General features: G+C 46.2%; 1 protein-coding gene and 1 long non-coding RNA gene across 6 annotated transcripts in view; one reads left to right on the top strand and one right to left on the bottom strand.

The window, feature by feature from the left end:
• The window catches only part of IHH (Indian hedgehog signaling molecule), an 89,747-nt gene extending 67,093 nt beyond the window's left edge, over positions 1 to 22,654 (top strand). The window contains exons 2-4 of one of the 2 annotated variants that reach the window (XM_073545425.1): positions 2,270 to 2,531; positions 5,062 to 5,224; positions 11,449 to 15,347. In XM_073545425.1, coding sequence (XP_073401526.1) covers positions 2,270 to 2,531; positions 5,062 to 5,224; positions 11,449 to 11,668 — 645 coding nt within the window. In that variant the 3' untranslated portion in view covers positions 11,669 to 15,347. Of the gene's footprint in view, positions 1 to 2,269; positions 2,532 to 5,061; positions 5,225 to 11,448; positions 15,348 to 21,184 lie in introns of those variants that run through there. The other variant, XM_073545424.1, reaches the window with a different exon arrangement.
• Positions 22,655 to 26,329: 3,675 nt separating this feature from the next.
• Positions 26,330 to 27,776, bottom strand: part of LOC141049222 (uncharacterized) — an 83,016-nt gene continuing 81,569 nt past the window's right edge. For all 4 annotated transcript variants that reach the window (XR_012220291.1, XR_012220293.1, XR_012220290.1 and 1 more), the window contains one exon: positions 26,330 to 26,540. This is a non-coding gene — a long non-coding RNA (uncharacterized lncRNA). The remainder of the gene's footprint in view (positions 26,541 to 27,776) is intronic.

Genomic DNA, 27,776 nt, shown 5'->3' with positions numbered 1-27,776 from the left:
TTGATGCTTTTTTTTTTTTTATTTTGGTCCCTTTCCGAAGGACAGCGCCATCCTCCGGAACTCGCGCAGAATGTGATGTGGTCTCTTGAGCAGTTAATCACAACATCCATTAGTAAAGTAAAACTTCACTTTGAGACTAGGACTTGGTTTGTGGGTGAAGGACAAGTCCAGTGGTTGAAGGGAGACATGTGCACTATGGGCCTGGGTGCATATAGACTGGCGCTGTCTGTGCGCTAGGACTGAATCACTCATGATCCGCTAGGTTTACTTGGTCAGACTGCAGCAGAAGACCATGACCCACAAGCCCAATCCATTACTATCTCATACTGAATGTGGATGAGCCTCCTATACCTCCAACATGCAGGGAGCATAGGCTGGGATTTCGAGGATAGGGAATGTGGACCTCACGGTACATCAGGGAGCACAGGCTGACATTTTGAGGATGGGGAATGTGGACCTCACGGGCCATTAGGGAGCACAGGCTGAGATTTTGAGGATGGGGAATGTGGACCTCACAGGCTATCAGGGAGCACAGGCTGAGATTTCGAGGATGGGGAATGTGGACCTCATTGGCCATGAGGGAGCACAGTCTGAGATTTCGAGGATAGAGAATGTGGACCTCATGGGCCATCAGGGTGAACAGGCTAGAGATTTCGAGGATGGGAAATGTGGACCTCACAGGCCATCAGGGAGCACAGGCTGAGATTTTCAGTATGGGAAATGTGGACCTCAGGGGCCATCAGGGAGCACAGGCTGAGATTTCGAGGATGGGGAATGTGGACCTCATTGGCCATGAGGGAGCACATGCTGAAATTACGAGGATAGAGAATGTGGACCTCATGGGCCATCATGGAGCACAGGCTGAGATTTCGAGGATGGGGAATGTGGAACTCACAGGCCATCAGGGAGCACAGGCTGAGATTTTGAGGATGGGGAATGTGGATCTCACGGGCCATCAGGGAGCACAGGCTAGAGATTTCGAGGATGGGGAATGTGGACCGCACAGGCTGAGATTTCGAGGATGGGGAATATGGACCTCACAGGCCATCAGGGAGCACAGGCTGAGATTTCGAGGATGGGGAATGTGGAACTCACAGGCCATCAGGGAGCACAGGCTGAGATTTTGAGGATGGGGAATGTGGATCTCACGGGCCATCAGGGAGCACAGGCTAGAGATTTCGAGGATGGGGAATGTGGACCGCACAGGCTGAGATTTCGAGGATGGGGAATATGGACCTCACAGGCCATCAGGGAGCACAGGCTGAGATTTCGAGGATGGGGAATGTGGACCTCATGGGCCATCCAGCCCATGTCCAGAGTAGGAAACGCTAACATGTAGGAACTAATCTACATTATGGTACCGACGTCCACAGAACATTTTCTTTCTGTTTTTGTTGTTCTACAAGATCTAAAATAAAAATGAAGCCACTTTGCAAATGAAATTGTCCTACTGTTTTCAGTACACAGCTCCTGTGCATGCCTATGAGTCTCCATGGTTACAGACTACAAATAAACCCTGTGTAGTCTGATCCTGCAGACATGTGTTACTCTTCTGCCTTTTCTTATTGGACCTGCAGACAAGACTTGGTGCAAACCAATTTGCACGTCCTATTCCATCGGCCACGACAATGGTCTGTACCCGTCGGACGGGAGATTGGGGTCCCGCCTTTTACCTGGCGGTGTGCTCGGCTCTTCTTTTGATTAGTCGGCCTGGTGCAACGTCATCATTGCGATTTAACGAAATTTGATTTCACGCCAGGCCATCTAATCACAAGAAGAGTTGCGGACGCCACCAGGTAAGAGGTGGGACCCCCTCTCCTGTCCGGCGGCTTCAGACCATTATCATGGTTGATGGAATGGGACATGTAAATCGATTTGCACCAACTCTACTAAAGGCAATAGATGAAAACTAGCAGATGACTGCGAGATCAGACTACACAGGGTTCAATTGTAGTATGTAACCATGGAGACACATAGGTCTGCATAGGTGCTGCATACAAAATGGCAGAACATTCTTTATTGTGAGTATTTGCAAAGTTTCAATTTTTTTATTTCTAAATTTTTAAAATTTTATACACATTAGAGCAATAATCTCCAACTAGTGGCTCTACAGCAAAACTACAACTCCCATCGGCTGTCAAGACATGCTTGGGAGTTTTAGTGCCACCACATTAGGGTAAAATGTCATTCAATTGTGTAAATACCCTTTGAGTTTAGGTTTTTGGTGCGTCTTGAAGTTCATATCTTTTTTTTTTTTTTCCTTTTCCAGCGCTGCAAAGACCGTCTAAACTCGTTGGCCATTTCTGTCATGAACCAGTGGCCGGGCATTAAGCTGCGAGTGACTGAGGGCTGGGATGAGGACGGCCATCATTCTGATGAATCCTTACATTATGAGGGGCGAGCGGTGGACATCACCACCTCGGACAGGGACCGGAATAAATATGGGATGCTGGCACGGCTGGCCGTGGAGGCTGGATTTGACTGGGTGTACTATGAATCCAAAGCGCATATCCATTGCTCTGTCAAGTCAGGTAAGAACACGGCTTCTATACGATTACACCTCATAGCATACGTGTGCAGCATCTAGTCTGACCTCTATAGAACACAGCTATGTTCAGAGTCTGTATATCACAACACAACACTTATAGGGGCCTTGGCGCTATAGAACCAAGCACCGAATTGCACCCTCTGCTCTCAGTCATGTTGTTGTAGCTTTTATAAACATTAACCACTAGGGGGAGCTCAGTGCAGCTCTTATGGAGTACAGCTGTAGCTGTATAAATACATATGCAAATAGCTCCCCCTAGTGGTGGTCACATGCAGCCAGTATTTTAGTACCAGTATATATCTCACCGGATCTGAGTGCTAAGAACAGAACTGTTATCTCTGGTTCTCTGAACCCATTGAGGTTACCTCTTCTGCCACCTGTGGTTCTAGCTCACGTTAGCATTAACCCTTGCAAGACTCTGCCACTTCATTATCTTTCCAGAGGTTTCTCTTCTAAGAAACTCACTTATGAGAGAAATAAATCGGGCAGTTGGATGGAGATGATAGTGGCCATGACAAAGCATTTTATTTATGAATTTTACTTAATAAAGTTTAGGCCTCTTACCTATTAGGCAGAGCAGAAAGTGACAAGAGCAGTTTTTCTGCCTGGAGGACTTGCACTATGTAATACTTGCTTTCTCCTGTGGGGGCGCTGCAAGAAAATAACACTTGCTGCCAGATCACGTCTGATCACCGAGGATTCCAGATTTTCCTAAATTTGATGTGCCCTTCAAGAAGCCGGTGTAAATGGACAACCTCTCTGATCTTCGTAGAATCATACTGTTGTGGAGATGTCTATCCTTTACTTTGGATAGGTTTTTTTTTATGGAAAATGGACATGAAGCAGAATGAATGGCATCCAGTATGTCTGACGAGTCACTTTCATTGCTCAGCAAACCAGGCGAGGTCTCTTCTTGATCCATTCCCGATACTGTACCGGCCGTCAGATAAAGTTCTTTATCTGCTATTGATCCCGGTTGCAGAATGTCTTGCTATATCTCCCTTTCCTCTTAGAATAGATCAATAAGCAATCAATACTGCACTCATCTTTGGAGGACTAGTAAATCAAAACATGCTCTAATTGGAAATGCGCTAAAAATAAAAGATGCCGGAGGGAGTTACATAAAAAAAGAGGTTCTATGCAGCCGCATTCAAATGCAAAGAGAATAGCTGCACAAAACTAAAAGAAGGCTTTTTTTTGTCTAGGATACTGGGTACAAACAGGAAACATTCGAACATGTATGGAACAATATATAGAAGGATTTGGAGCTATGATAGTGTTAAAAAAAAGTTTTTATGTCTATCGGGTTCCTTCCCTAGACGGGTGACAAACAGCAATATAAGTGTGAGTAACGCGAGCTGTAAAAGTTGTGCCCCAGTGGTCATAAGAGGTACTGCATAATTTATATTGTGCAGTTTTGGAAACGCACGGTCCGTGCAAGCGTGACCAAGGTCATATTGTGGAAATATGTATATGGCATGAATAGAAAAAAAAAAAAAGACTGTACTGTAATACATAGGAGAATTTGTAAAAAAAAAGACAAGTTCTTGCAAAAATTCGACCAGCACCATTCAGCATGTGACAATCATACGGCGCATGCAGATCCTGTCCTAGGTTAGGCATCAAGCTGCAGTGCGCTATATGTGCTCAGCTGTAAAAGGTGCGCCCTAGTGGTCATGATTGGTACTGCAATTTACACAATACATTTATAAATGTATAAATACGATCATTTACATCGATACATGATGGCAACACAGAACTTTGTGGCAATCCGCTAAACCTTTAGGATTTGTGCCAAGTATTTCTGACACTGTATCAAATACGGAAACCAAAAGACCGTCACTGAAATTCCTAAGGGCAGCAGCTCTCTCCGCAGCATTCTCCGCGGCAGCCCTGTTATTACACGTTTTGTCATTACCTTGCCTCACTTACTCAAGTTTTTAAAGCCCATTTGCCTCGAGATTTCCTTTGTAAAATTAAAAAAACAAACATTCCCAGCAAATATTTGCAGTTTGATCTGGCAGAGCTTGTACATAGCTCACTAGACCATTCGAGATGTTTGCACAATGTGCTTTACCCCCCGGGGCTTGACAGCGGGCCGTCGTGCAGCCGGAGGTGAATATTGACAACCTGCGCTACCTATAAAATCTAAAGAATTCTGACAAGGAGAAAATCTAATATTTGGCGAAAACTTAACAATTTCTTGAAAGGAAATATTTGAGTCTGTAATAGTGATGGTTTCTGCGAGAGCTGACAGTCCGGTGTGTGAATGACAAGTCCTATGGGACGCAGGAGAGGTGTGTTGAGAATGAAGCTCCTCTCTTCTTGACTTGGGTTGTCCAACAGTTTTTGGGTTTTTTTGGAATGGTGCTCGTCACAGGGGTTCATGGTAGAAGATGGTCACCCCCCCCTTTGCCTTGGTAAGTATCATTTGTTTCAATGTCTTTATATACTTTTTGTTCCAGTCAGCTGACTCTGTGGGGTTTATGGCACTCTCTGTGTTTTCTCGGCAGACCACGGAAATCAGCCGATTGCCCCTCGGGATCATGGCAGGAAGTCTTCCATTGACAAAAGCAGAGCTGAAGAAGCCCAAGATCCGCACTCTGTGTGGAGGACACAGGGGGCTGCAGACGTGGAAGCAGAAGGGGGCAACAACCCTTGGGACAACCACCTAAGGTAATGCCAGTGGGTGGCCTGATACAGGCACAGAATTCCCAGACCCACGATCCATAGGTTCACTGGTCACTATATACAACATACAGAATATAGAGCAATTTAAAGGGAAACCACACCTAGAAATGCCTGACAACAGCAGACAACTCTTGTCTATTTTTTAGTTGTCAGGGCCAATTCCTGTTAGTCTTACAGAAATCCAGAAGTGAAGCAGATTAATTTCACACCTTGGTTTCCCCATGTTTCTGCTGAAGAACCGAGTTGGACTTGGCTTAATTAAAGAGGCAGGGATAACATTGTTTTATGTCAGGTTCATAGAGAGCAAGACTCCCCCCAGCTAGAGACAAATCCTCCACTTTCTCTAGAATTATCACCCAACAGGGGAGATGAAATAGAAAAGTATTGTGTTAGTATTGCTTTAAGGCTATGTGCACACGCTGCGGTTTTTGCTGCGGTTTTGGCCTCTGCGGATCCGCAGCAGTTCCGCAGACAGTGTACAGTACAACGTAAGTCTATGGGATTTACATTCTGCTGTGCACACGCTGCAGATTTTTAACTGCGGAAAAGCTGCGGTTTTGAATCCGCAGAAAGAATTGACATGTCACTTCTTTCTGCAGATTCCGCTGCGGTTTGCCACCTATTTCATTGTCCAGGTGTCAAACCGCGGGGAAAACCGCTGGCCAATCCGCAGGTCATTTTACCTGCTGTTTTACCTGCGGATCCGCAGATACAAATCCGCGGGTGAATCCGCAGCGTGTGCACATAGCCTAAAAGAAAGATGGTTACAAAGTAGCGACATTTGAATAAAAACATAACATCCTCCTCTCAGCACCAAGAATCTGTATGGGTCCATTCCCCTGTCAGTCATGTAAAGTGGCATTGCTTCTTAGTGTCAGAAAATGCTAATAACAGAGACTTACTGAAAATACAGCAATCCCAATGATAACAGCTCTCTGCTCTTCTGTCCCCATGACAACACTTCCTGCCTGTGCAATCACATTGCACTAGAGACGCCATGCAGCACCGTTACCAACTCAGCGCTTTACAGACATCATCATCATCGCTGTCCCCATTGGGGCTCACAATCTAGATTCCCTATCAGTATGTCTTTGGAGTGTGGGAGGAAAACCACACAAACATGGAGAGAACATACAAGCTCCATGTAGATGTTGTCCTAGGTGAGATTTGAGCCCAGAAACCCAACAGTGCAAAGCAACAGTTCTAACCACTGAGCCACCGTGCTCCCCAATATATAGTACAGTGCTAACCACTGAGCCACCGTGTTGCCCAATATGTAGTACAGTGCTAACCACTGAGCCACTGTGCTGCCATATCTATATTACAGTGCTAACCACTGACCCACCGTGCTGTCCTACATCTAGTACAGTGAACCACTGAGCCACTGTGCTGCCCTACATCTAGTACAGTGCTACCCACTGAGCCACTGTGCTGCCCTACATCTAGTACAGTGCTAACCACTAAGCCACTGTGCTGCTATACTGTATATATTACATTGCTAACCACTGAGCCACCATGCTGTCCTACTTCTAGTACAGTGAACCACTGAGCCACCGTGCTGCCCTACATCTAGTACAGTGCTAACCACTGACCCACCGTGCTGCCCTATATATAGTACAGTGCTAACCATTGAGCCACCGTGCTGCCCTACATCTAGTACAGTGCTAACCACTGAGCCACTGTGCTGCACTACATCTAGTACAGTGCTAACCACTAAGCCACTGTGCTGCTATACTGTATATATTACATTGCTAACCACTGAGCCACCATGCTGTCCTACTTCTAGTACAGTGAACCACTGAGCCACCATGCTGTCCTACTTCTAGTACAGTGAACCACTGAGCCACCGTGCTGCCCTACGTCTAGTACAGTGCTAACCACTGAGCCACTGTGCTGCTATACTGTATATATTACATTGCTAACCACTGAGCCACCATGCTGTCCTACTTCTAGTACAGTGAACCACTGAGCCACCGTGCTGCCCTACATCTAGTACAGTGCTAATCACTGAGCCACTGTGCCGCCTTAGATATAGTACCGTGCTAACCACTGAGCTGCCCACAGTGTTGATCCAAATCACCATCAGTATGAATGTGCACATACACACATCAGCGTAGATGCCAGAATTCAGGGTCGAATGTAGATATTGATGTGGAGATTTACTATGGCAAATGTGCTGGAGTTATGATGCAGATTGGACCACGGGGTGCACCAGATATGTGTTGTAGCATATTGAATACTAAATAATAATGTTCTAATGTGGCGATTTCCAACCTGCACGGCTCGAGTTGGTGCAAACTACAACTCCCAGCACATCCCGATAGCCTGCATAGAGCAGGGCATGGTGGAAGTTGTACTTTTACAACATTTGGAGAGCTGTAGTCTGCAAATCATTGCCCTAGAGACTGTGCCTTCATTATGCAATGCACCCTCTGCACCAGGTCCATCTGTCCAGCTCCAAGTCATTGGAACGCTGTGACGTTACTGAGGCTCAGCGTTCCTTGGAATATTTTTGTGGAGGAGACAGATGCACGCACGCTGTAAATGCCTGACATAAGCCAACAAGAAAGGGCAATCTGTAAATTGTCCACATAACCGGCTCTGCTACCTCACTGTCTGTAACCGATAACACTGGAGATATCAAGCGCAATTTGAAACAGCAAGAAAGCTGCAACAATTCCCAGCCATTACTGAGACCTCGATTTCATAGCACTGGTGACCATACAAGTTCTCACCCAGGAGTCAGCAACCTGCAGCACTACAGGTTTTGTGATACATAATTCACAGCATACCCTGACAACCATGCTGGCAGAGGATGCTGGGGGTTATAGTTTCACAACAGCTGAAGTCCTGCACATTGCTCACCCTTGGTCTAAGCTTCTAGGCTTCATGTCTCAAGAGACCATACAAGGTCTAAGCTTCATAACACTGGAGACCATACAAGGTCTAAGCTTCATAACACTGGAGACCATACATCGTCTAAGCTTCATAACACTGGAGACCATACAAGGTCTAAGCTTCCTAACTCTGGAGACCGTACAAGGTCTAAGCTTCATAACACTGGAGACCATACAAGGTCTAAGCTTCATAACACTGGAGACCATACAAGGTCTAAGCTTCATAACACTGGAGACCATACAGGGTCTAAGCTTCATAACACTGGAGACCATACAAGGTCTAAGCTTCATAACACTGGAGACCATACAAGGTCTAAGCTTCATAACACTGGAGACCGTACAAGGTCTAAGCTTCATAACACTGGAGACCGTACAAGGTCTAAGCTTCATAACACTGGAGACCGTACAAGGTCTAAGCTTCATAACACTGGAGACCGTACAAGGTCTAAGCTTCATAACACTGGAGACCGTACAAGGTCTAAGCTTCATAACACTGGAGACCGTACAAGGTCTAAGCTTCATAACACTGGAGACCGTACAAGGTCTAAGCTTCATAACACTGGAGACCATACAAGGTCTAAGCTTCATAACACTGGAGACCGTACAAGGTCTAAGCTTCATAACACTGGAGACCGTACAAGGTCTAAGCTTCATAACACTGGAGACCGTACAAGGTCTAAGCTTCATAACACTGGAGACCGTACAAGGTCTAAGCTTCATAACACTGGAGACCGTACAAGGTCTAAGCTTCATAACACTGGAGACCGTACAAGGTCTAAACTTCATAACACTGGAGACCGTACAAGGTCTAAGCTTCATAACACTGGAGACCGTACAAGGTCTAAGCTTCATAACACTGGAGACTACAAGATCTAAGCTTCTTGCCACTAGTGACCATACAAGGTCTAAGCGTCTTGTCCCAGGAGACCATACAAGTTCTAAACTTCACAGTACTCGAGACCGTACAAGGTCTAAGCTTCATAGCACTTTAACCCCATTCCGACATCGGGCGTAATAGTACGCCGTGTCGGACTACCTCCCTTTGATGTGGGCTCTGGTGGTGAGACCACATCTTTCTCGGGATATGTCAGCTATTTTAAACAGCCGACATGTGCACGCAATAGCCACGGGTGGAATCGTGATCCACCCGCGGCTATTAACTAGTTAAATGCTACTGTCAAACGCTGACAGCGGCATTTAAATAGCGCTTCCGGCAATCACGCCGGAAAAACGCACTCCAGTGACCCGCGTCATGTGATCACGAGTCACCGATGTGTCAGTATGACAACCCAAAGTCTCCAGAAGACAGCTATGGTTGTTAGTGCTGGATTGCTGTGAGCGCCACCCAGTGGTTGGCGCTCATAACAAGTCAGCAATTCTACTACATACTGTAGAGGCGATCTGACCATCGCCTCTATGTAGCAGAGCCAATCGGGCTATGGCAGCTTCTAGTCTCCTATGGAGACTATTGAAGCATGCCAAAAGTAAACAAAAATGTTTTTAAAAATATTAAAAAAAAATAAAAAGTTAAAATCACCCCCCTTTCGCGCCATTCAAAATAAAATATAATCGCACATACACATATTAGGTATCGCCGCGTTCAGAATCTGTCAATAAAAAAGGATTAACCTGAAAGCTGAACGGCGTAATGAGAAACAAAGTCAAAACGCCAGAATCACATTTTTTTGGTCGCTGCGACACTGCATTAAAATGCAATAACGGGCGATCAAAAGAACGTATCTGCACCAAAATGGTATCACTAAAAATGTCAGCCCGGCACGCAAAATATAAGCCCTCACCCAACCTCAGATCACGAAAAATGGAGGCGCTACAGGTATCGGAAAATGACAATTTTTTTTCTTTTAAAGCAAAGTTTGGAAAAAATTTTCACCACTTATATAAAAAAGAACCTAGACATGTTTGATGTCTATGAACTCGTAACGACCTGGAGAATCATAATGGCAAATCAGTTTTAGCATTTAGTGAACCTTGCAAAAAAAAGCCAAACAAAAAACAAGTTTTTGCACTTTTTTTTGCAGTTTCACCGCACTTGGATTTTGTTTCCTGTTTTCTAGTACATGATATGGTAAAACCAATGGTGTCATTCAAAAGTACAACTCGTCCCACAGAAAATAAGCCCTCACATGGCCATATTGATGGAAAAATAAAAAAGTTATGGCTCTGGGAAGAAAGGGAGGGAAAAATGAAAACGCAAAACCGAAAAAAAGCTCTGGGGGTTAAGGGGCTAAACTTCATAGCACTCGAGACCATACAAGATCAAAGTATTACATCACTGCAAATCATACAAGGTCTAAACTCCATAACACTGGAGACTATACAAGATCTAGGCTTCATGTCCTAGGAGACCATAGAAGGTCTAAGCTTCATAGCACAGAGGACCATACAAGGTATAAGCTTTATGTCCCTGAAAATCATACAATCTGAGAGCAGCATAATGTAGAGACAGAGGCCCTGATTTCACCAGTGAGTCACTTACTGAGCTGCTTGCTGTAGTTTTGATAAAATCTCAGTTTTATTAGCAAGAGTTTATCACTTGAGGACTAGTGAACCTGCAGTCATGTAGTTCTCCATAATTTTGAGTGGTGTATAACCCCACACCGCACCATTAATGGGTCACTTTTATGCCTATGCACAGTGCAGAGCTCAGCATTCAGAGGACTGGTAGATCTGCCGCAGATAAAACTGTTTTATCAATCCTACAGCAAGCAGCCCATTAAGTGACACATCGCTGGAATCAAGGTCTCTGCCCCTACATCATACTCTCAAATAGGGTATAAAAACCTGGCGATAGATTCCCTTTAGTATTAAAAAGACTGTCAATACAAAATGACTGTTCAAACCAAACACAAGCTTTTGGTGCATAAACAGTGTAGTGCAAATTCCAACCTACTTGTTTCCCAACTTTCTCTGCCTCCTCTTCCTTGATGGACAGTTCTGGCTTTACAGGAACCAGAGAAGTGCAAAAAATTGATGGCAACAAGTAGGTGGAAGGTGCACTTAACGGTTTGGCCATGGCCACACTGACGGTGCACCGAGCACTTATGCTTGATTTGAACAGTTATTTTGTGCTTACAGCCTTCCTGTAAGGAATTCCAAAAGCAGTATGGCATTCATTGGTCATGGGCCTGTAAATTTGTCCTAATGCCCGTAGATTAACCAATATGAAATTATTGAAAGGCAGAGTAAATGATAAAGATCTAATGCATTTAAATCTAGTTATAGGGAACTTTTAAGGGTATTATAAGTCTGCATCGAGGGATAGCCATTAATGTCCTTTTAATTTTCTTTCAGATCACATGGAGGTGAAGAATTAGGATCTACCAGCTTCAAAGGACTAAACAAGAAGAAGAAAAAAGGGGAAAGAAAATATAGAAAGGAAAAGAAAGGGAAAAGTCCAGGTGGTGAAGAAAAAAAATTCAAGAAAAGGAAAAATGAAGGAAAAAATGCAAGTGACAAAGCCTCAAGGAAGGGAAGGAAGGAAGGAAAGGGAAGGGTGACAAAGGAGAACTGAAGAAGGAAAGATACTGATTGACAAGAAAGAGAAAGTCATTGGTGGAATAGTGCAAAGAAATGGAGATGAGAAGCTAGTGAATTGGAAGACAGTACCTTCCAAACCCAGGGCACCGCCATGGGCACCGCAATGGGCCCTAAATAAGCACAAACCTAGGAGACAAGGAACAAAATGTTTATAGAAACAATAAGGAAATAAAAGAAAAATAAATCACTGGAGATGTGAGAAAATATAAAGGATGATAAAAAGCAAAGCATAACTGATCGACTAATGAAAATGAGCGTAATAATATATGTTAATTTATACATTGATATATACAGGGCCAGTCATTTCTAGAAAATACACTGCTGAGCTATCGTAGAATATACATCAGTGTAGCTGACTAGTCCAATTCTCTTGTAACAAAAAAAAAGATATTAGATGTGAATGGTACAATGAAGCAGCTTCTAGTTGTATTGTGAAGAACTTGAGTTTTTTGAAGCAAAAGTCAAGTTCATCTTGCAAAAAAAAAGGGCATTTTAAAAGCTAGAAATGTTATTTAGAATGGGTATATTACGTGCTTATTAAAACAAGGATCACAAGCTAAATTAACAGATATATATATTTTTGTATTTTTTTTCAAGATAGAGACTCCATATATGGGGTTAGTGCAATAATAATTAATTTTTACAAATAATATATTGAACAATTCCCATGCATTTATTGAATTCATGAGAATTCATAGAATAAAAAAATTACTTAAGTTGTAACTTTTATTAATCTTTTAATATATTGTAGCCTCTAAAAATCTCTATAGATCAGTGGGGGTCGGGGGTCCTGAGAGCAGCACCAGTCACTTAGACCACAGGGCAGAAGTGGACTGCTCATGAACAAGCACACATATAGTGGTGCAAGGACTCAAAAACTTTCTATTGAGCCTATAAACTACTGACCTGCGGTTTGAGCGTTCAATGGGTGTCTCAACCCCTTGACTACAATATACCAAAGGATTAGTAAAAGGTTAGTTGCACTTAAATATTAAAATGTCATCTATAGGATGAGCTTTACGTATCGGAGAGGTCAAAGTCCAGTGTTGAGACCCCAACTTTAACCATAGGGTAAATAAGGTCCATGATGGATCCTGACATGATGAGATGTTGATGAAGCCCAGCAGGTAAGGTGAGTGCAGGCTCTGGGAGTGTGCGAGACTCCACGGTGGAACCTTCAGTAGGCAATTTGGGAGCACATGAGGATAGAGCACTGTATGGGGTCATTGGCACTTTAGGAGGCAGGTCTGTGGCAGGACCTCAGGAAACATCTGTGGCAGGTCCATTGTGGAGCATCTGAGCTTGAGGAACCTTACACAGTGCTCTGTGTAAGGCTTCATTTTTGGGGTCACATTAGTTTTACTGTCACCAGGGGATGGGAACTACGCCATTGTGGTGGGTGCACGATAGAATGGCGCTATCCCAATCTATTGTAAGACGGGAGGTCTAATAATATCCGCCATTGTGCCTTTGAGCGAGGCAGAACTCCGACAGCAAAAAGGGAACCTCTAGGGCTCTGCACATTTTAGATTTCTTTGGTACATTCTAGAAAAGGATCTGACGTAAGACGCGTAACTGAGCGCTAATCATATATCATGTGGAACTTAAATAAGAAAACTGTGAGATTCTGAGGAAAGGGCATTACTGATCCTAGTTCTTAAGTTTACGTCAGTCTCTTCTGTAGTCATCGAACAGGTGGTGGTGCATGTGTGTTGATCCTCGTTCATTAAGTAGAGAGGGCTCCTTAGCAAAATTTAAAAGGTATCCCCCCTCATTATATAGATCCTCCATTGCTCCCCATGACCACCTATACCCCCTCGTCACACACTTTCTGGTCCCCCTCACTACATGACAGTAAATGCTGGGTCACTGGCAACAAAGTGTCCATTTCTGGCATTATAAGTGTATCCAACTCTTGAAATATTTCTTGTAGATGATCCTCATGGGTTACAATGTATCTTGTGACACATCTGCAGACAGATCAGAGACCATGCATATTAACTCTTTCATGTCTTTGTTTTCATCAGCACGTAATATAAAATATTTCATTGAAGCGGTGGTCCTATTAAGGAGACCCCTTCTCTACAGATGGCCACTGCAAGGATTATCTGATCCGCCGTACATTTCTGCATGGGAAATGTAGAATTACATGATGGGCAATGAGTATTCCACCATATAGTAGAGGGAACACTGGCTCCTCTAGAGTGGGAGTTGCTTTTTGCTCCGATTTAGATTGGGGTCCCACGTGGTCAACCCTAATTGAGAAGCTAAAACTTAAAAAAGGACACGAGATGTTGTCAGTCCTGAACCTTGCAGAAAGTCCTAAATATCCCTCTGCCAGATATGAGGGGATCGGTACTAGACGTTGTGTGACACAGTTCTGTTGCAGATTCTAAGGCTGTGTGCACACGCTGCGGATTATGTGCGGATTCATCCGCGCGGATTTTGTAAAATCCGCAGGTGAAACCGCAGGTCAAAAGACCTGCGGTTTTACCTGCGGATTGCTCTGCGGTTTTGCCCTGCGGTTTTTCATCTCCTCAATAGAGGAGATGGCAAACCGCAGGAGAATCCGCAGAAAGAATTGACATGTCAATTCTTTCTGCGGATTGAAAACCGCAGATAATCCGCGCGGAAAAATCCGCACCGTCTGCACTGCGGTTTTTGATTCCCATAGGGAATCATGGTACTGTACACCGCAGCAGAAACTGCTGCGGGTCCGCAGCGGCCAAAACCGCTGCGGAACCGCAGCAAAATCCGCAGCGTGTGCACACAGCCTGAACCTGCACTTGGAAAGCATAAAGGGAACCGGTCACATTGTACCTGCAGTCCGATCTGTGCACAGCATGGTATAAAGCAGGAGAAGTGGAGCAGAATGATAAATAGGTTTGTAGGAAAGGATCAGTGAAATCCCTGCTGTTTGTATGCAGAGGAGTCCAGTGGGCGTTCCTTCTCAGTGACTGACAGTCTTACGTGTGAGTGTACACCCAGAGCCATCCTTCACCGAGTAGGACCGCCCACTGGACTCATCTGAACACAAAAAGCAGGGATGTCAATTAATAAAGTACAAGTCATGCTGAAACGTTTCCCACAAATAAATCTATATCAATCCGATCAGCTCCTCCTGCTTATAATATCCTGCCTGTAGATCAGACATCACTTTCAACAGGACTGGTTCACTTTATGGGGGGCCCCGCTGCATTTTAAGCTACAATCAGTGTAAGACCCGGGGGGATCATTGTAGCAAGAGGGGCTGGATCAGTACCGATTCTTCCAGTGTCTGGATACACCCGGCGGACACCTGAGGGCGACTGTCCATAACACACAATAGTTTTTCTCAACTTTGGAAAGTTATTTCCAAGTTATCTGGCATGGTGAAGGTGATTAGTAGGGTAAATCCTGATGACAGGTTCCCTATCACTTATTTCCATGACCGTCAAGTGATTGTCAAAGGGACGACAGAAGAATCTGAACCTGCAGGGGGTGCAGCTACTTACTGAACGATTTACATAAAGAGCTAACTTATTACTGTAAGCGATTTCTATTTTTTTATTTCCGTACAGTCGGTTTTGGTACTACGGTGATTGTAGAATGTATATTTTGCTTCTGTGAAATTGTACAATATATTTAAAATAAAGTGATCTGTGAGAATCTAATCTGCGCCGCGCTTCGTTATTTCGGGAAGGAAACAACGTTTTTGCCGCTGGGTGATGAGGCAATGTTACAAGAGATTCAGAGATGGAGCTGAACTTGAGATCTTACGCATGAATGCAGTTCACCTTTCCCCCCATTATCTGCTGACCGGGAGTCTGAGAAGCTGAGATAGGAGCTGCTGTTGGCTGGGTCCCTCTCACTAAAGATGATGGGAGATACCGTACGTATAGTGTGGGGAGATGCAGCTTTACTGAAGACTCCAGCAAACAGCGCCCTATATCTGAGCTACTGTGAGTATCCCCCCACCCGAAAGTGCAGGAGCCGCAGGATGTTGGGAGTTAATTGACTGCAGTTAATGATGGTTGAAGATTAGCAAACCTCTGAAACCTCTGAATCAGTGACGAGATGGAATGAACGGTGCCCCCCACAAAGAGCGGAGACCACCAGTTCCAGATATCGCTCATACCAAGTAGGGTTTGGAACATCGAAATTGCAAAAAATCTGACTCCTGGGTCAGGGATGGGCAAGGAGACCCCCATGTTTATGACAAGTGAATATGACAGTACTCAGTGTCCCCCGCTTGCATACGAGCTACAAGTGTTTGCCGCTGAGACTACAAATGGCAGAAAACCCTGGATGTCTGTAATATTCTGCTCCTCATCAAATCGGTCAATCTGAGGCCTCCAGCTTGAAGGTCACGGCCGTCCTTAAATACAGCAAAATCAGGAGAGAATTGTAAAGGAGTTGGACAAGATCGGAATAGCATGATTGTCTTCTTCCATGAACAGTGCCACAACTGTTAACAGGTTGTATGTGGTATTGCAGCTTAGCTTCATTAACTTCAAAGGAGCTGAATTGCAATACAAAAAAAAAAAAAACAACGCCGCCGCATGCCAGTGGCTGTCTTGGGTATTGCAGCTATACCTCATTGGGATTCATACTCTGCCTAGATAAATAGATGTAGCCTTCCAAAAATCCACAGGGCGCTCTGCCCAGGCAAGGGTTAAGTAGAGCTTAGCGCAGTGTGACAGAGGTGAGTGTTGTCACATTGTGCCATATCCGGTACACTTGAGACAATGGGATTGAAAATGTAGCCGATTTTTGCATATCTGGATTTTTTTTTTAGCAATTAGTTGTTAATGATTAGCCAGGCTCTCCTGACGCTGGGCAGGAGTGAGCTGGTCCTGGCAGGTCCCATCCTGCTCCACACCCCTTGCTGGGATTTCATATTGCCTCTGTGGGTCAGGTACTCAATGACAGAGCAGGAAATGCTGCTGAGAGCGCTAGACCACGGGGACACGGAGCGCGTGGGATACAGTGTGGTCACAAGAGCCGGGGACTTTCCTATGTTTAGTTACAGTATATGTGTAATCGATTCTAGAAGCTGTCACCTTTCAATAATTCCTTCAGTTGTTGTTAACCTCCCCACCCCTTTGAATATTTTCATCCCCTCCAGAATCCAAACATCACAAATTTTCAGTAAGTTTGTATAGTTACCAATAGGGGGAGCTCACTATATACAGATTATACTGCCACCACTTGGGTGAGCTTACTGTATACAGATTTATACAGCCACCACTAGAGGGAGCTCACTACATACAGATTATACAGCCTCCACTAGGGGGAGCTCAATACATGCAGATTTATACAGTCACCACTAGAGGGAGCTCACTACATACAGATTTATACAGCCACCACTAGAGGGAGCTCACTACATACAGAATTATACAGCCACCACTAGGAGGCGCTCACTACATACAGATTTATACAGCCACCACTTGGGTGAGCTCACTGCATACAGATTTATACAGTCACAACTAGGGGGAGCTCACTACATGCAGATTTATACAGCCACCATTATGGGGAGCTCAATACATACAGATTATATAGCGACCACTAGAGGGAGCTCACTACATACAGATTTATACAGCCACTACTAGAGGGAGCTCAATATATACAGATTTATACAGCCACCACTAGGGGGAGCTCACTACATAGAGATTTATACAGTCACCACTAGAGGGAGCTCACGACATACAGATTTATACAGCCACCACTAGAGGGAGCTCACTACATACAGATTTATACAGCCACTACTACAGGAGCTCACTACATACAGACTATACAGTCACCACTAGAGGAAGCTCCCTACATACAGATTTATACAGCCACCACTAGAGTGAGCTCACTACATACAGATTTATACAGCCACCACTAGAGGGAGCTCACTACATATAGATTTATACAGCCACCACTAGAGGGAGCTCACTACATACAGATTTATACAGTCACCACTAGAGGGAGCTCACTACATACAGATTTATACAGTCACAACTATAGGGAACCCAATATATACAGATTTCTACAGAGACTACTATGAGAATCTCTTTACATACAGATTTATACAGCCACCACTAGAGGGAGCTCACTACATACAGATTTATACAGCCACCACTAGAGGGAGCTCACTACATACAGATTTATATAGCTACCACTAGAGGGAGCTCATACATACAGATTTATACAGTCACTAGGAGGAGCTCACTATATACAGATTTATACAGTCACCACTAGGGGGAGCTCACTTCATACAAATAACAATGGACTAGTGAGCTCCCCCTAGTGGTTGCAGAATTTTATCATATAACAATAGCTGTGTGAAGGGAAGACGGGATTTGGAGATGTATCATAGAATTAAGGAGCAGAGTTACTAGGACTATGGGGAACTGAGTGAAGGACACTGCAGGTTATTTGATGTTTTTTATAGCAGAAGGAAGGAGAAGCGGCAGCTAACCGGTGGTGATGTCAGCCGAGATAAAGAGCTCTGGTATCAATATGAAGGTGGCGAGCAGGAAATCACAGCCATTAGTGAACTCTTACAAATACCAAAGAGGGGAGGAATAGGGAGGTTACTTAGGGACAGAGGGACAGTGAAAGGAAAGAGTGAAGAGGAGGACAAGGTAGTAGAGGACGGAGGTGAAAGAAGAGCGGAGGAGAGCGCAGGCCCCTGTAGAGCTGACGACTGCCAGACTGCTCCCCTTCGCGGTTACACGCAGCATCTTAAACCCACATCCCCAGACCACAGAGAACACACAGAGCCGCCCAGCAAAACAAGACGGATATTAAAAATAATCACAGTAAGGTCCTTGGAAAAGTTCAAAACGACCTAATCACCTATATATAAACCAAAAGCAAACAGGGGTTTGAGGTCGGGGGGCGGGTGTGCCCGAGGGGTGCCAGGGAGGGGTCCTCTCATAAAAGACCGTTTACTGACCAGAGGGCAATAAAGACATAAAGATGACTACTCATGTATAACATAAAGTGAGCAGACATCTAGTCTACTGCAGGGATGGATGGATAGATAGATAACTGATAGACGGATAATGGATAATAGAGAATATATAGAAAGATGATAGATATCCAGTTTTGTACAAGATTTTGGAAGTGTCTGTTGGAATTTTTGCCCCTTGATCCAGCAGAGCATTTCATGTGGTCCGTGCTCTGTGCAGCCCCTCATGTTCTCCTCCATGTCTGTATGGAGCTTGTGCACTGGGCACAGTCATGGGGGCAGATAAGGGTCTTCCCCAAACTGTTCCCACAAAGCTGAAGCTACAATTGTCCACAATGTCTTGTGCTGAAGATAAAGATTTCCCATCACTGGAGCTGAGGGTCCGCGGCCGCCCCCTGATAACAGCCCATAGCATTATCCTCCTCCACCATCTGTACAGGGGGCACAATGCAGTCAGGGGGTAACGTCCTCCTGGAATCACCAAACCCAGACTCCTCCACCAGCCGCAGAGGGAGAAGTGCGATCCGTCACTGCACAGAACACGTCTCCCCCAGAGTCCAGTGGTGGCGGCTTTACACCACTCCATCCGACGCTCAGCATTGTGCTTGGTGATGTACGACAGCATGCAGCTGCTCGGCCATGAAGCTCCCGGCGGGGGCGCATTGTTTGTGCTGATACCAGAGGAGGCCTGGACGCTGCAGTTATGGGGTCAGCAGAGCGGTGGTGACTTTTCTTCCCTCTGCTCCTCAGCATTCGGACCTGTTCTGTAACTTTTCGATGTCGCCACTTTGGGGCTGAGTTGCTGAGGTTCCTTCCACTTCTCTGTAATATCACTCACAGGTGATGGAGGAAGATTAGATCAGGGGCAATGAAGCCTGGATTTATACACCGGGGGCAATGGGGCAGGAAGAAAAACCTGAAAAACATGATTAAATTAGGCACCTCAGTACTTTCTCCGTTTAGAGAAGACAGATGGGAAATGAGGCAAGAAATGAAAATATATATCTATATCTCTCGTGGGGTGATATTCTTGGAGTCCCGTCCAGCAGGGAAGGGGTGAAACCTGCGGGTCTGATGTCCTGTGTGCTCAGTTCTGAGAAATCTCATTGATGAAGATCTTAGTGAAATGAGAAGCAGGCAGCTCACCGCCCCCGGCACCGGGTCCCCACCGCAGGCAGCTCACCGCCCCTGGCACCGGGTCCCCACCGCAGGCAGCTCACCGCCCCTGGCACCGGGTCCCCACCGCAGGCAGCTCACCGCCCCTGGCACCGGGTCCCCGACCTAGGCAGCTCACCGCCCCTGGCACCGGGTCCCCACCGCAGGCAGCTCACCGCCCCTGGCACCGGGTCCCCACCGCAGGCAGCTCACCGCCCCTGGCATCGGGTCCCCACCGCAGGCAGCTCACCGCCCCTGGCACCGGGTCCCCGACGCAGGCAGCTCACCGCCCCTGGCACCGGGTCCCTGTCGCAGGCAGCTCACCGCCCCTGGCACCGGGTCCCCACCGCAGGCAGCTCACCGCCCCTGGCACCGGGTCCCCGACGCAGGCAGCTCACCGCCCCTGGCAGCGGGTCCCCGACGCAGGCAGCTCACCGCCCCTGGCACCGGGTCCCCACCGCACGCAGCTCACCGTCCCTGGCACCGGGTCCCCACTGCAGGCAGCTCACCGCCCCTGGCACCGGGTCCCCGACGCAGGCAGCTCACCGCCCCTGGCCCCGGGTCCCCACCACAGGCAGCTCACCGCCCCTGGCACGGGTACCCGCCACAGACAGCTCTGTGCCCAGCTCAATATTTGTGATGAAGCTTATTTGTGGCCTGTCGGATGCGGGCAGCAACCATCCTTGGGATGGATCTATTTGTCAGCACCCGTGGCCAGCAGTGTTTATCCTGACCCCTCCCTCTCCGGGTCTTCGCCTAATTTTAGGTAAAGGATAAACATTTGACTATTTCAGCCATTCTTCCCCTAAATGGCATACAAAATATGAAAATGACTAATAAAAAGAAACAAATAACAAATGGTGCCGGCCGCGGGGTTGTAAAGCAAGCAGGACACACAATACAAAGCACATGTGTTTCGCTCTCTGACTGCAATAATGTAGGTAAAAAATGCATTGTGAATATACTCAAAGTAAAATGGCGCCCCCTCTGGCCATTACACTTTATTGCCACCTCCAGTACTTGTATTGGAGAAGAGTGGCAGTACCTTTGCTTGCTTCCATTGATGCAGTAGAGGAGCGATTAAGGCTTAGCATTGGTAACAACCCATGGCCACGTGTGTCGCTGTTTCTAGCACTTTTCAAGATCTCTGCTTGCAATGAGCAAACATTAGTTATGGAGCCATTGTGACGCTGCTCCGCTCCAGCAGATAGTTTCATTGTATTGCCTGGAGCTCACAGAGGATTTCCTGTAGATGTATAACTGCTGTACTGATGCTTAGCCACTTCCGTTCGCTGACAGCAAGCAGAGATCTGTAACATCACAACCTGTAATAACGTTTATGTTATTATTATGAGATATATTTTACTAACATTTCTTTTTTTTTTTTTTATCTAGAACATTCTGCTGCGGCAAAGACCGGAGGCTGCTTCCCGGGGACGGCAACTGCCACCTTATCCTCTGGGGACAAGATTCCCATCTCAGAACTTTTGCATGGCATGACAGTCTTGGCCATGGACAGCGATGGCCGTGCCACCTTCAGTGACTTTGTGACCTTCCTGGACCGAGACCCCGGATCTCAGCATCTGTTCCAGGTGATCAGGACAGCGGATCCACCTCGAAGACTTTCCCTTACACCAACTCATCTCATCTTTGTAGCGGACAATGCCTCCACCCAGGCAGTTGGGTACAAAGCTCTATTTGCCAGTGACGTAAGACCTGGTCAATATATCCTGGTGGCTGGAGCCCTGGGACTAGTGCCGGCCAGAGTCACCTCAGTCAGCACACAGACAGACACAGGAGTTTTTGCTCCTCTCACTCAACATGGGACCATTTTGGTGGATGATGTCGTAGTTTCCTGTTTTGCCCTGGTACAAAAACAGAGGCTGGCACAGATTGCCTATTGGCCTTTGCGGGTACTATATGGTCTAGGAGCAATGGAAGGAAGTGAGACATCTCAGCCGGTGGGTATTCACTGGTATAGTCAGTTCTTGTACGAGTTGGGTCGAAGGATCTTGGACAATAGTGAGTTCCATCCTCAGGTGATCCTCCAACTGGAAAGTTGAACTTTTGGGCTGAGGATCAACCAGTGAGATGACCCTAAGGTGCATCCTACCAGGGTTGACTAACCGTCTTGTTCTGCGTCGTCTACTGACCTACGAGAAGAGGTTCTACATAGGAGATAATGATGACCGGTCCTTCTTCCTGTAATTGGGTGGTGTCCATGATGAAGAAAGACTGTCCTCCATAGATCTCAAGAGCTTTAAGGTACCATGAAGTACTTACAGTGGAGAACGTTCCTTTAACAGCACTTATCTAGTCAAAACTGGGGCATTATCAGAACCTTCTCATCACTGGCAACTTACTGCGCCCATGAGTAGCTTCAAGGTCTTTATGTAGAACATTAGGGGATCCCGGAGATTTGGGCATCTGATGTCCATGCAGGTACTAACTCAAGGGAGAGCCATGTTTACCCAAGAACTGAACTAGGACGTTCCACCTTCAGACCCAGATGAGGCTCCAGACTTTGTGTACTGGTACAGGGTGGCATTGCCCCAAAATAACCCAGAGGGGGCAAGTGACGGCAGACAGCATTAACCCACGGTATGCTTCTAGTCTACCGACGGAACGTTATATGGTAAATCAATTCATCTAGTGCCGACGATGAACTCCCGAGCGTCTGCACCTGCAGGAGAAGAAATAACGGGCAGAACTGACAATTACCGTCTTCCAGGGAGACGTTCTAAGGCATCGCATGCCGCGTCTCTCCCACCACCATATTTATTTTATTATTATGTATCTGTGTATTATAGGTGTATAAATGTTTCCTGTTTATATATATATATATATATAAATCTATAAGACAAAGTTATTAATATTATATTCCTGCCAGGACTTCTATGGAGGGAAAGGGTCAAGTTGTAAGAGCTCTGTGGGGGTGGGTGACACGCCGAATAGCAGCACCGCAACTCCCCCCCCCCCCCCCCGGCAGAGAAATGATTCAAGCACACTTTCAGCTCAGGTCTTCCAATAAAAGAACATTCTGACTTATTGGCGCTATCATCTCTGTCTGGATATTGGACGGTGAAAAGGAGGTAAAGAGGAGACAACGGTGGAGATTTACAGGGGATTCACAATCACAATAGCATTTTATACACTTTGCATAAGGAAAAGTTCTAAAACTTTTTAATATATTTTCTGTTTCAATTCCTGATCAGTTCTAAGATCTCTGCTTGTCATCGGTGAATTGGAAAATTCTTGCTTACTTCTAAAAAACTGGATAGGAAAGCACAAAATGACAAAAAAAGCAAAATAAATCAAGAAGTAGAGAGGAGACCTAATACTTCTCACAGCTCAAGGTTTGCTACAAACTGTATCCAGACTGATAAACGGATACACTGTAACATAAAAGCAGGACAGAGATTTATGCTGCTGATGGGTTTAGATGAAAGATGATTGTGTAGACAGGATATCATTGTAGCAAACCCTCAGTGGTGAGAAGTATTATTATTATTCATTATTATAGCACCATTTATACCATGGCGCTTTACATGTGAGGGGGGTGTACATAATAAAACACAAGTACAATAATGTTAAACAATACAAGTCATAACTGGTACAGGAGGAGAGAGGACCCTGCCCGCGAGGGCTCACAATCTACAAGGGATGGGTGAGGATACAGTAGGCGAGGGTAGAGCTGGTCGTGCAGCGGTTTGGTGGATCGGTGGTTACTGCAGGTTGTAGGCTTGTCGGAAGAGATCGGTCTTCAGGCTCTTTTTGAAGGTTTCCACGGTAGACGAGAGTCTGATATGTTGTGGCAGAGAGTTCCAGAGTATAGGGGAAGCACGGGAGAAATCTTGTATGCGGTTGTGGGAAGAAGAGATAAGAGGGGAGTAGAGAAGGAGATCTTGTGAGGATCAAAGGTTTCGTGCAGGTAAGTACCGGGAGACGAGGTCACAGATGTATGGAGGAGACAGGTTGTGGATGGATTTGTATGTCATGGTTAGGGTTTTAAACTTGAGTCTCTGGGAAATGGGGAGCCAGTGTAGGGATTGACAGAGGGGAGAGGCCGGGGAATAGCGGGGGGACAGGTGGATTAGTCGGGCAGCAGAGTTTAGGATAGATTGGAGGGGGGCGAGAGTGTTAGAAGGGAGGCCACAGAGCAGGAGGTTGCAATAGTCGAGGAGGGAAATGATGAGGGAATACACTAGGGGGTTTTGCAGATTCTTGATTAAGGAATGTACGGATCCGGGAAATATTTTTAAGTTGGAGTCGGCAGGAAGTGGAAAGGGCTTGGATGTGTGGTTTGAAGGAGAGATCAGCGTCAAGAGTTACACCGAGGCAGCGACCTTGTGGGACTGGGGACAGTGAGCAGCCATTGACTTTGATGGATAGGTCTGCTGGGGAGGTTGAGTGAGATGGGAGAAAGATGATGAATTCTGTTTTGTCCATGTTAAGCTTTAGAAATCTAGTGGAGAAGAAGGATGAAATAATGTGATTCTGGTTAGTAAGGAGGTGATATCGGGTCCAGAGACATAGATCTGTGTCATCAGCATATAGGCGATACTGAAAGCCTATGAGCTGTCCCAGGCCGAAGGTGTAGATGGAGAAGAGTAGGGGTCCTAGAAATGAACATTGGAGGACACCTACAGATAGAGCATGCGATGAAGAGGTAGTGTGCGAGTGGGAGACGTTGAATGTCCGGTCTGTTAGGTGTGAGGAGATCCAAGATAGGACCAAGTCTGCGATTCTAAGAGATGAGAGGGTCTGTAGAAATACTGAGTAGTCCATTGTTTCAAAGGCAGAGGACAGGTCCAGAAGGAGGAGGAGGACAGAGTAGTGTCCATGGCAGAGGACAGGTCCATAAAGAGGAGGACAGAATAGTGTAGAAGGCAGAGAACAGGTCCAGGAGGAGGAGGACAGAGCAGTGAAGATGAGAGAGGACAGGTTGAGGAGGAGGACAGAGTAGTGTAGAAGGCAGATGACAGGTCCAGGAGGAGGAAGACAGAGTAGTGAAGATGACAGAGGACAGGTCGAGGAGGAGGACAGAGTAGTCTAAAAAGTAGAGGACAGGTCGAGGAGGACAGAGTAGTGAAGACAGAGGACAGGTCCAGGAGGAGAAGGACACAGTTGTGTAGAAGGCAGATGACAGGTCCAGGAGGAGGAGGAGGATAGAGTAGTGTAGAAGGCAGAGGACAGGTCCAGGAGGAGGAGGACAGAATAGCGTAGAAGGCAGATGACAGGTCCCGGAGGAGTAAGACAGAGTAGTGTAGAAGGCAGAGGACAGGTCCAGGAGGAGGCGGACAGAATAGTGTAGAAGGCAGATGACAGGTCCAGGAGGAGGAGGAGGACAGAGTAGTGTAGAAGGTAGACAACAGGTCCAGGAGGAGGAGGACAGAGTAGTGTAGAAGGCAGATGACAGGTCCAGGAGGAGGAGAGTAGTGTAGAATGCAGATGACAGGTCCAAGAGGAGGAGGACAGAGTAGTGTAGAAGGCAGATGACAGGTCTGGGAGGAGGAGGAGGATAGAGTAAAGTAGAAGGCAGATGACAGGTCCAGGAGGAGGAGGACAGTGTAATGTAGAAGGCAGAAGACAGATGCAGGACGAGGAGGAGGACTACAGAGTAGTGTAGAAGCCAGAGGACAGGTCCAGGAGGAGGAGGAGGATAGATTAGTGTAGAAGGCGGAGAACAGGTCCAGAAGGAGGAGGACAGAGTAGTGGCACTTGGATTTAGCAGTTAGTAGGTCGTTGGTGACTTTAGTCAGAGCAGTTTCAGTGGAATAGTGCGGTTGCAAGCCAGATTGTAAGTGGTTAAAAAGAGGGGGCGGGAGGAGAGGTGGGAGGACAGTTCAAAATGGACGTATTGTTCCAGTTTTGAGGCATAGAGTTGAAGTGATATGGGGCGATAGTTGGACACAGTATTAGGTCTGTGCACATTTTCAGCTTCTTACAGCGAGCAGAGATCTTTAGAAAGGTGAAGAACTGAAACACAAAGTCTGTTTGTAAGTTTCTGCACTGATTAGGTCCAGGTACATAACCTACCACTCTCCAGTGGCTGCGACACTACTATTCCGGTGGGATTTGTAATTTTGCAGCAGCTGGGGAGCCACTGCAGTTGTAACATTAGTGATGAATATGATTCATTCTATAAGACGACGGCTATTTTCCTTCATAGACAAGGTCAGTGACAGCTCAGATCTCAGGGACAGAACCACAGTAACCACACCGGTGTCCTCAGGTGCATCTATTGTCTTTGGGAGGGAATTTGCAATTACAAGGACTTTACTGCCATCTTGAGGCGCTCACTGATATTACAAGACAATAAAATAACTCGCATTTTGCAACTTTACTTTAGATGGTTTACCAACAAGTCCATGATTATCAGAAGAATTAGCAATGAACTTGGGTTATGCCTTAATCTGTAGCAAGTGTGCACCAAATATATATAGAATATACCGTGAGGTTTGCATAAAACCCCTTCTGGCTCTGCGGAGATACATTTTGGCCGATTATCACACTCAGATAATCACATTAGCAGCAGTGTAATATTGTGAAGGATTTATTGCCATAGAAGTAGATAAGGTTTCAGGTGTACATGACATTTAATGCGGCCACTATATTGCAACAGCAAAAACTGCAGCTCACAGGATCACAGGACCTGACGCTTGTTGACCCACGTTCCGTCTTTACACCCAGCGATGCCCCGCGCTGAAGGGGAAGTCATAGAGGATGAATTCAGATTCCGCAATTCCACCTGAGAGACATGAAGGATGCATTAGACAAGTACAATGCTAATGGCCACTACCAGGACAGGACGTCCTTTCCTAGGACTTATTGACTCACTACCAGTGCAGGGTTGGGAGAAATCAGTGTGGCAATCATCAACAAACCACTACTGAGCAATACTCATACTGACCAGTGGAGGTCAGAAGGTTAGAGCACTACTCATACAGACCAGCGGAGGACAGAAGGTTACAGAGCACTACTCATACAGACCAGCAGAGGTCAGAAGGTTACAGAGCACTACTCATACTGACCAGCAGAGGTCAGAAGGTTACAGAGCAATACTCATACAGACCAGCGGAGGTCAGAAGGTTACAGAGCAATACTCATACTGACCAGCGGAGGTCAGAAGGTTACAGAGACCTACTCATACCGACCAGTGGAGGTCAGAAGGTTAGAGCACTACTCATACAGACCAGCGGAGGTCAGAAGGTTACAGAGCACTACTCATACCGAACATCGGAGGTCAGAAGGTTACAGAGTACTACTCATACCGACCAGCAGAGGTCAGAAGGTCACAGAGCACTACTCATACTGACCAGCGGCGGTCGGAAGGTTACAGAGACCTACTCATACTGACCAGCGGAGGTCAGAAGGTTACAGAGTACAACTCATACCGACCAGCAGAGGTCAGTTGGTTACAGAGAACTACTCATACAGAACAGAGGCGATCGGAAGGTTACAGAGTACTACTTTACCGAACAACGGAGGTCAGAAGGTTACAGAGACCTACTCATACCGACCGGCGGAGGTCAGGTTACAGAGTACGACTCATACCGAAAAACGGAGGTCAGAAGGTTACAGAGACCTACTCATACTGAGCAGCGGAGGTCAGAAGGTTAGAGGACTACTCCTGCAGACCAGCGGAGGTCAGAAGGTTACAGAGCACTACTCACACCGACCAGCGGAGGTCAGAAGGTTAGAGCACTACTCATACCAACCAGCGGAGGTCAGAAGGTTACAGAGCAATACTCATACCGACCAGCGGAGGTCAGAAGGTTAGAGCACTACTCATACTGACCAGCGGAGGTCAGAAGATTACAGAGCACTACTCATACCGACCAGCGGAGGTCAGAAGGTTACAGAGCACTACTTATACCGACTAGCGGAGGTCAGAAGGTTACAGAGCACTACTCACACCGACCAGCGGAGGTCAGAAGGTTACAGAGCACTACTCATACCGACCAGCGGAGGTCAGAAGGTTACA

This window comes from Dendrobates tinctorius, unplaced genomic scaffold (assembly GCF_039654945.1).
Source record: "Dendrobates tinctorius isolate UK_male_01 unplaced genomic scaffold, ASM3965494v1 ptg000143l, whole genome shotgun sequence".
Taxonomy (NCBI): Eukaryota; Metazoa; Chordata; class Amphibia; order Anura; family Dendrobatidae; genus Dendrobates; species Dendrobates tinctorius.
The sequence above is the reverse complement of the archived record's forward strand: the minus strand, read 5'-3'. Positions and strand labels throughout refer to the sequence as shown.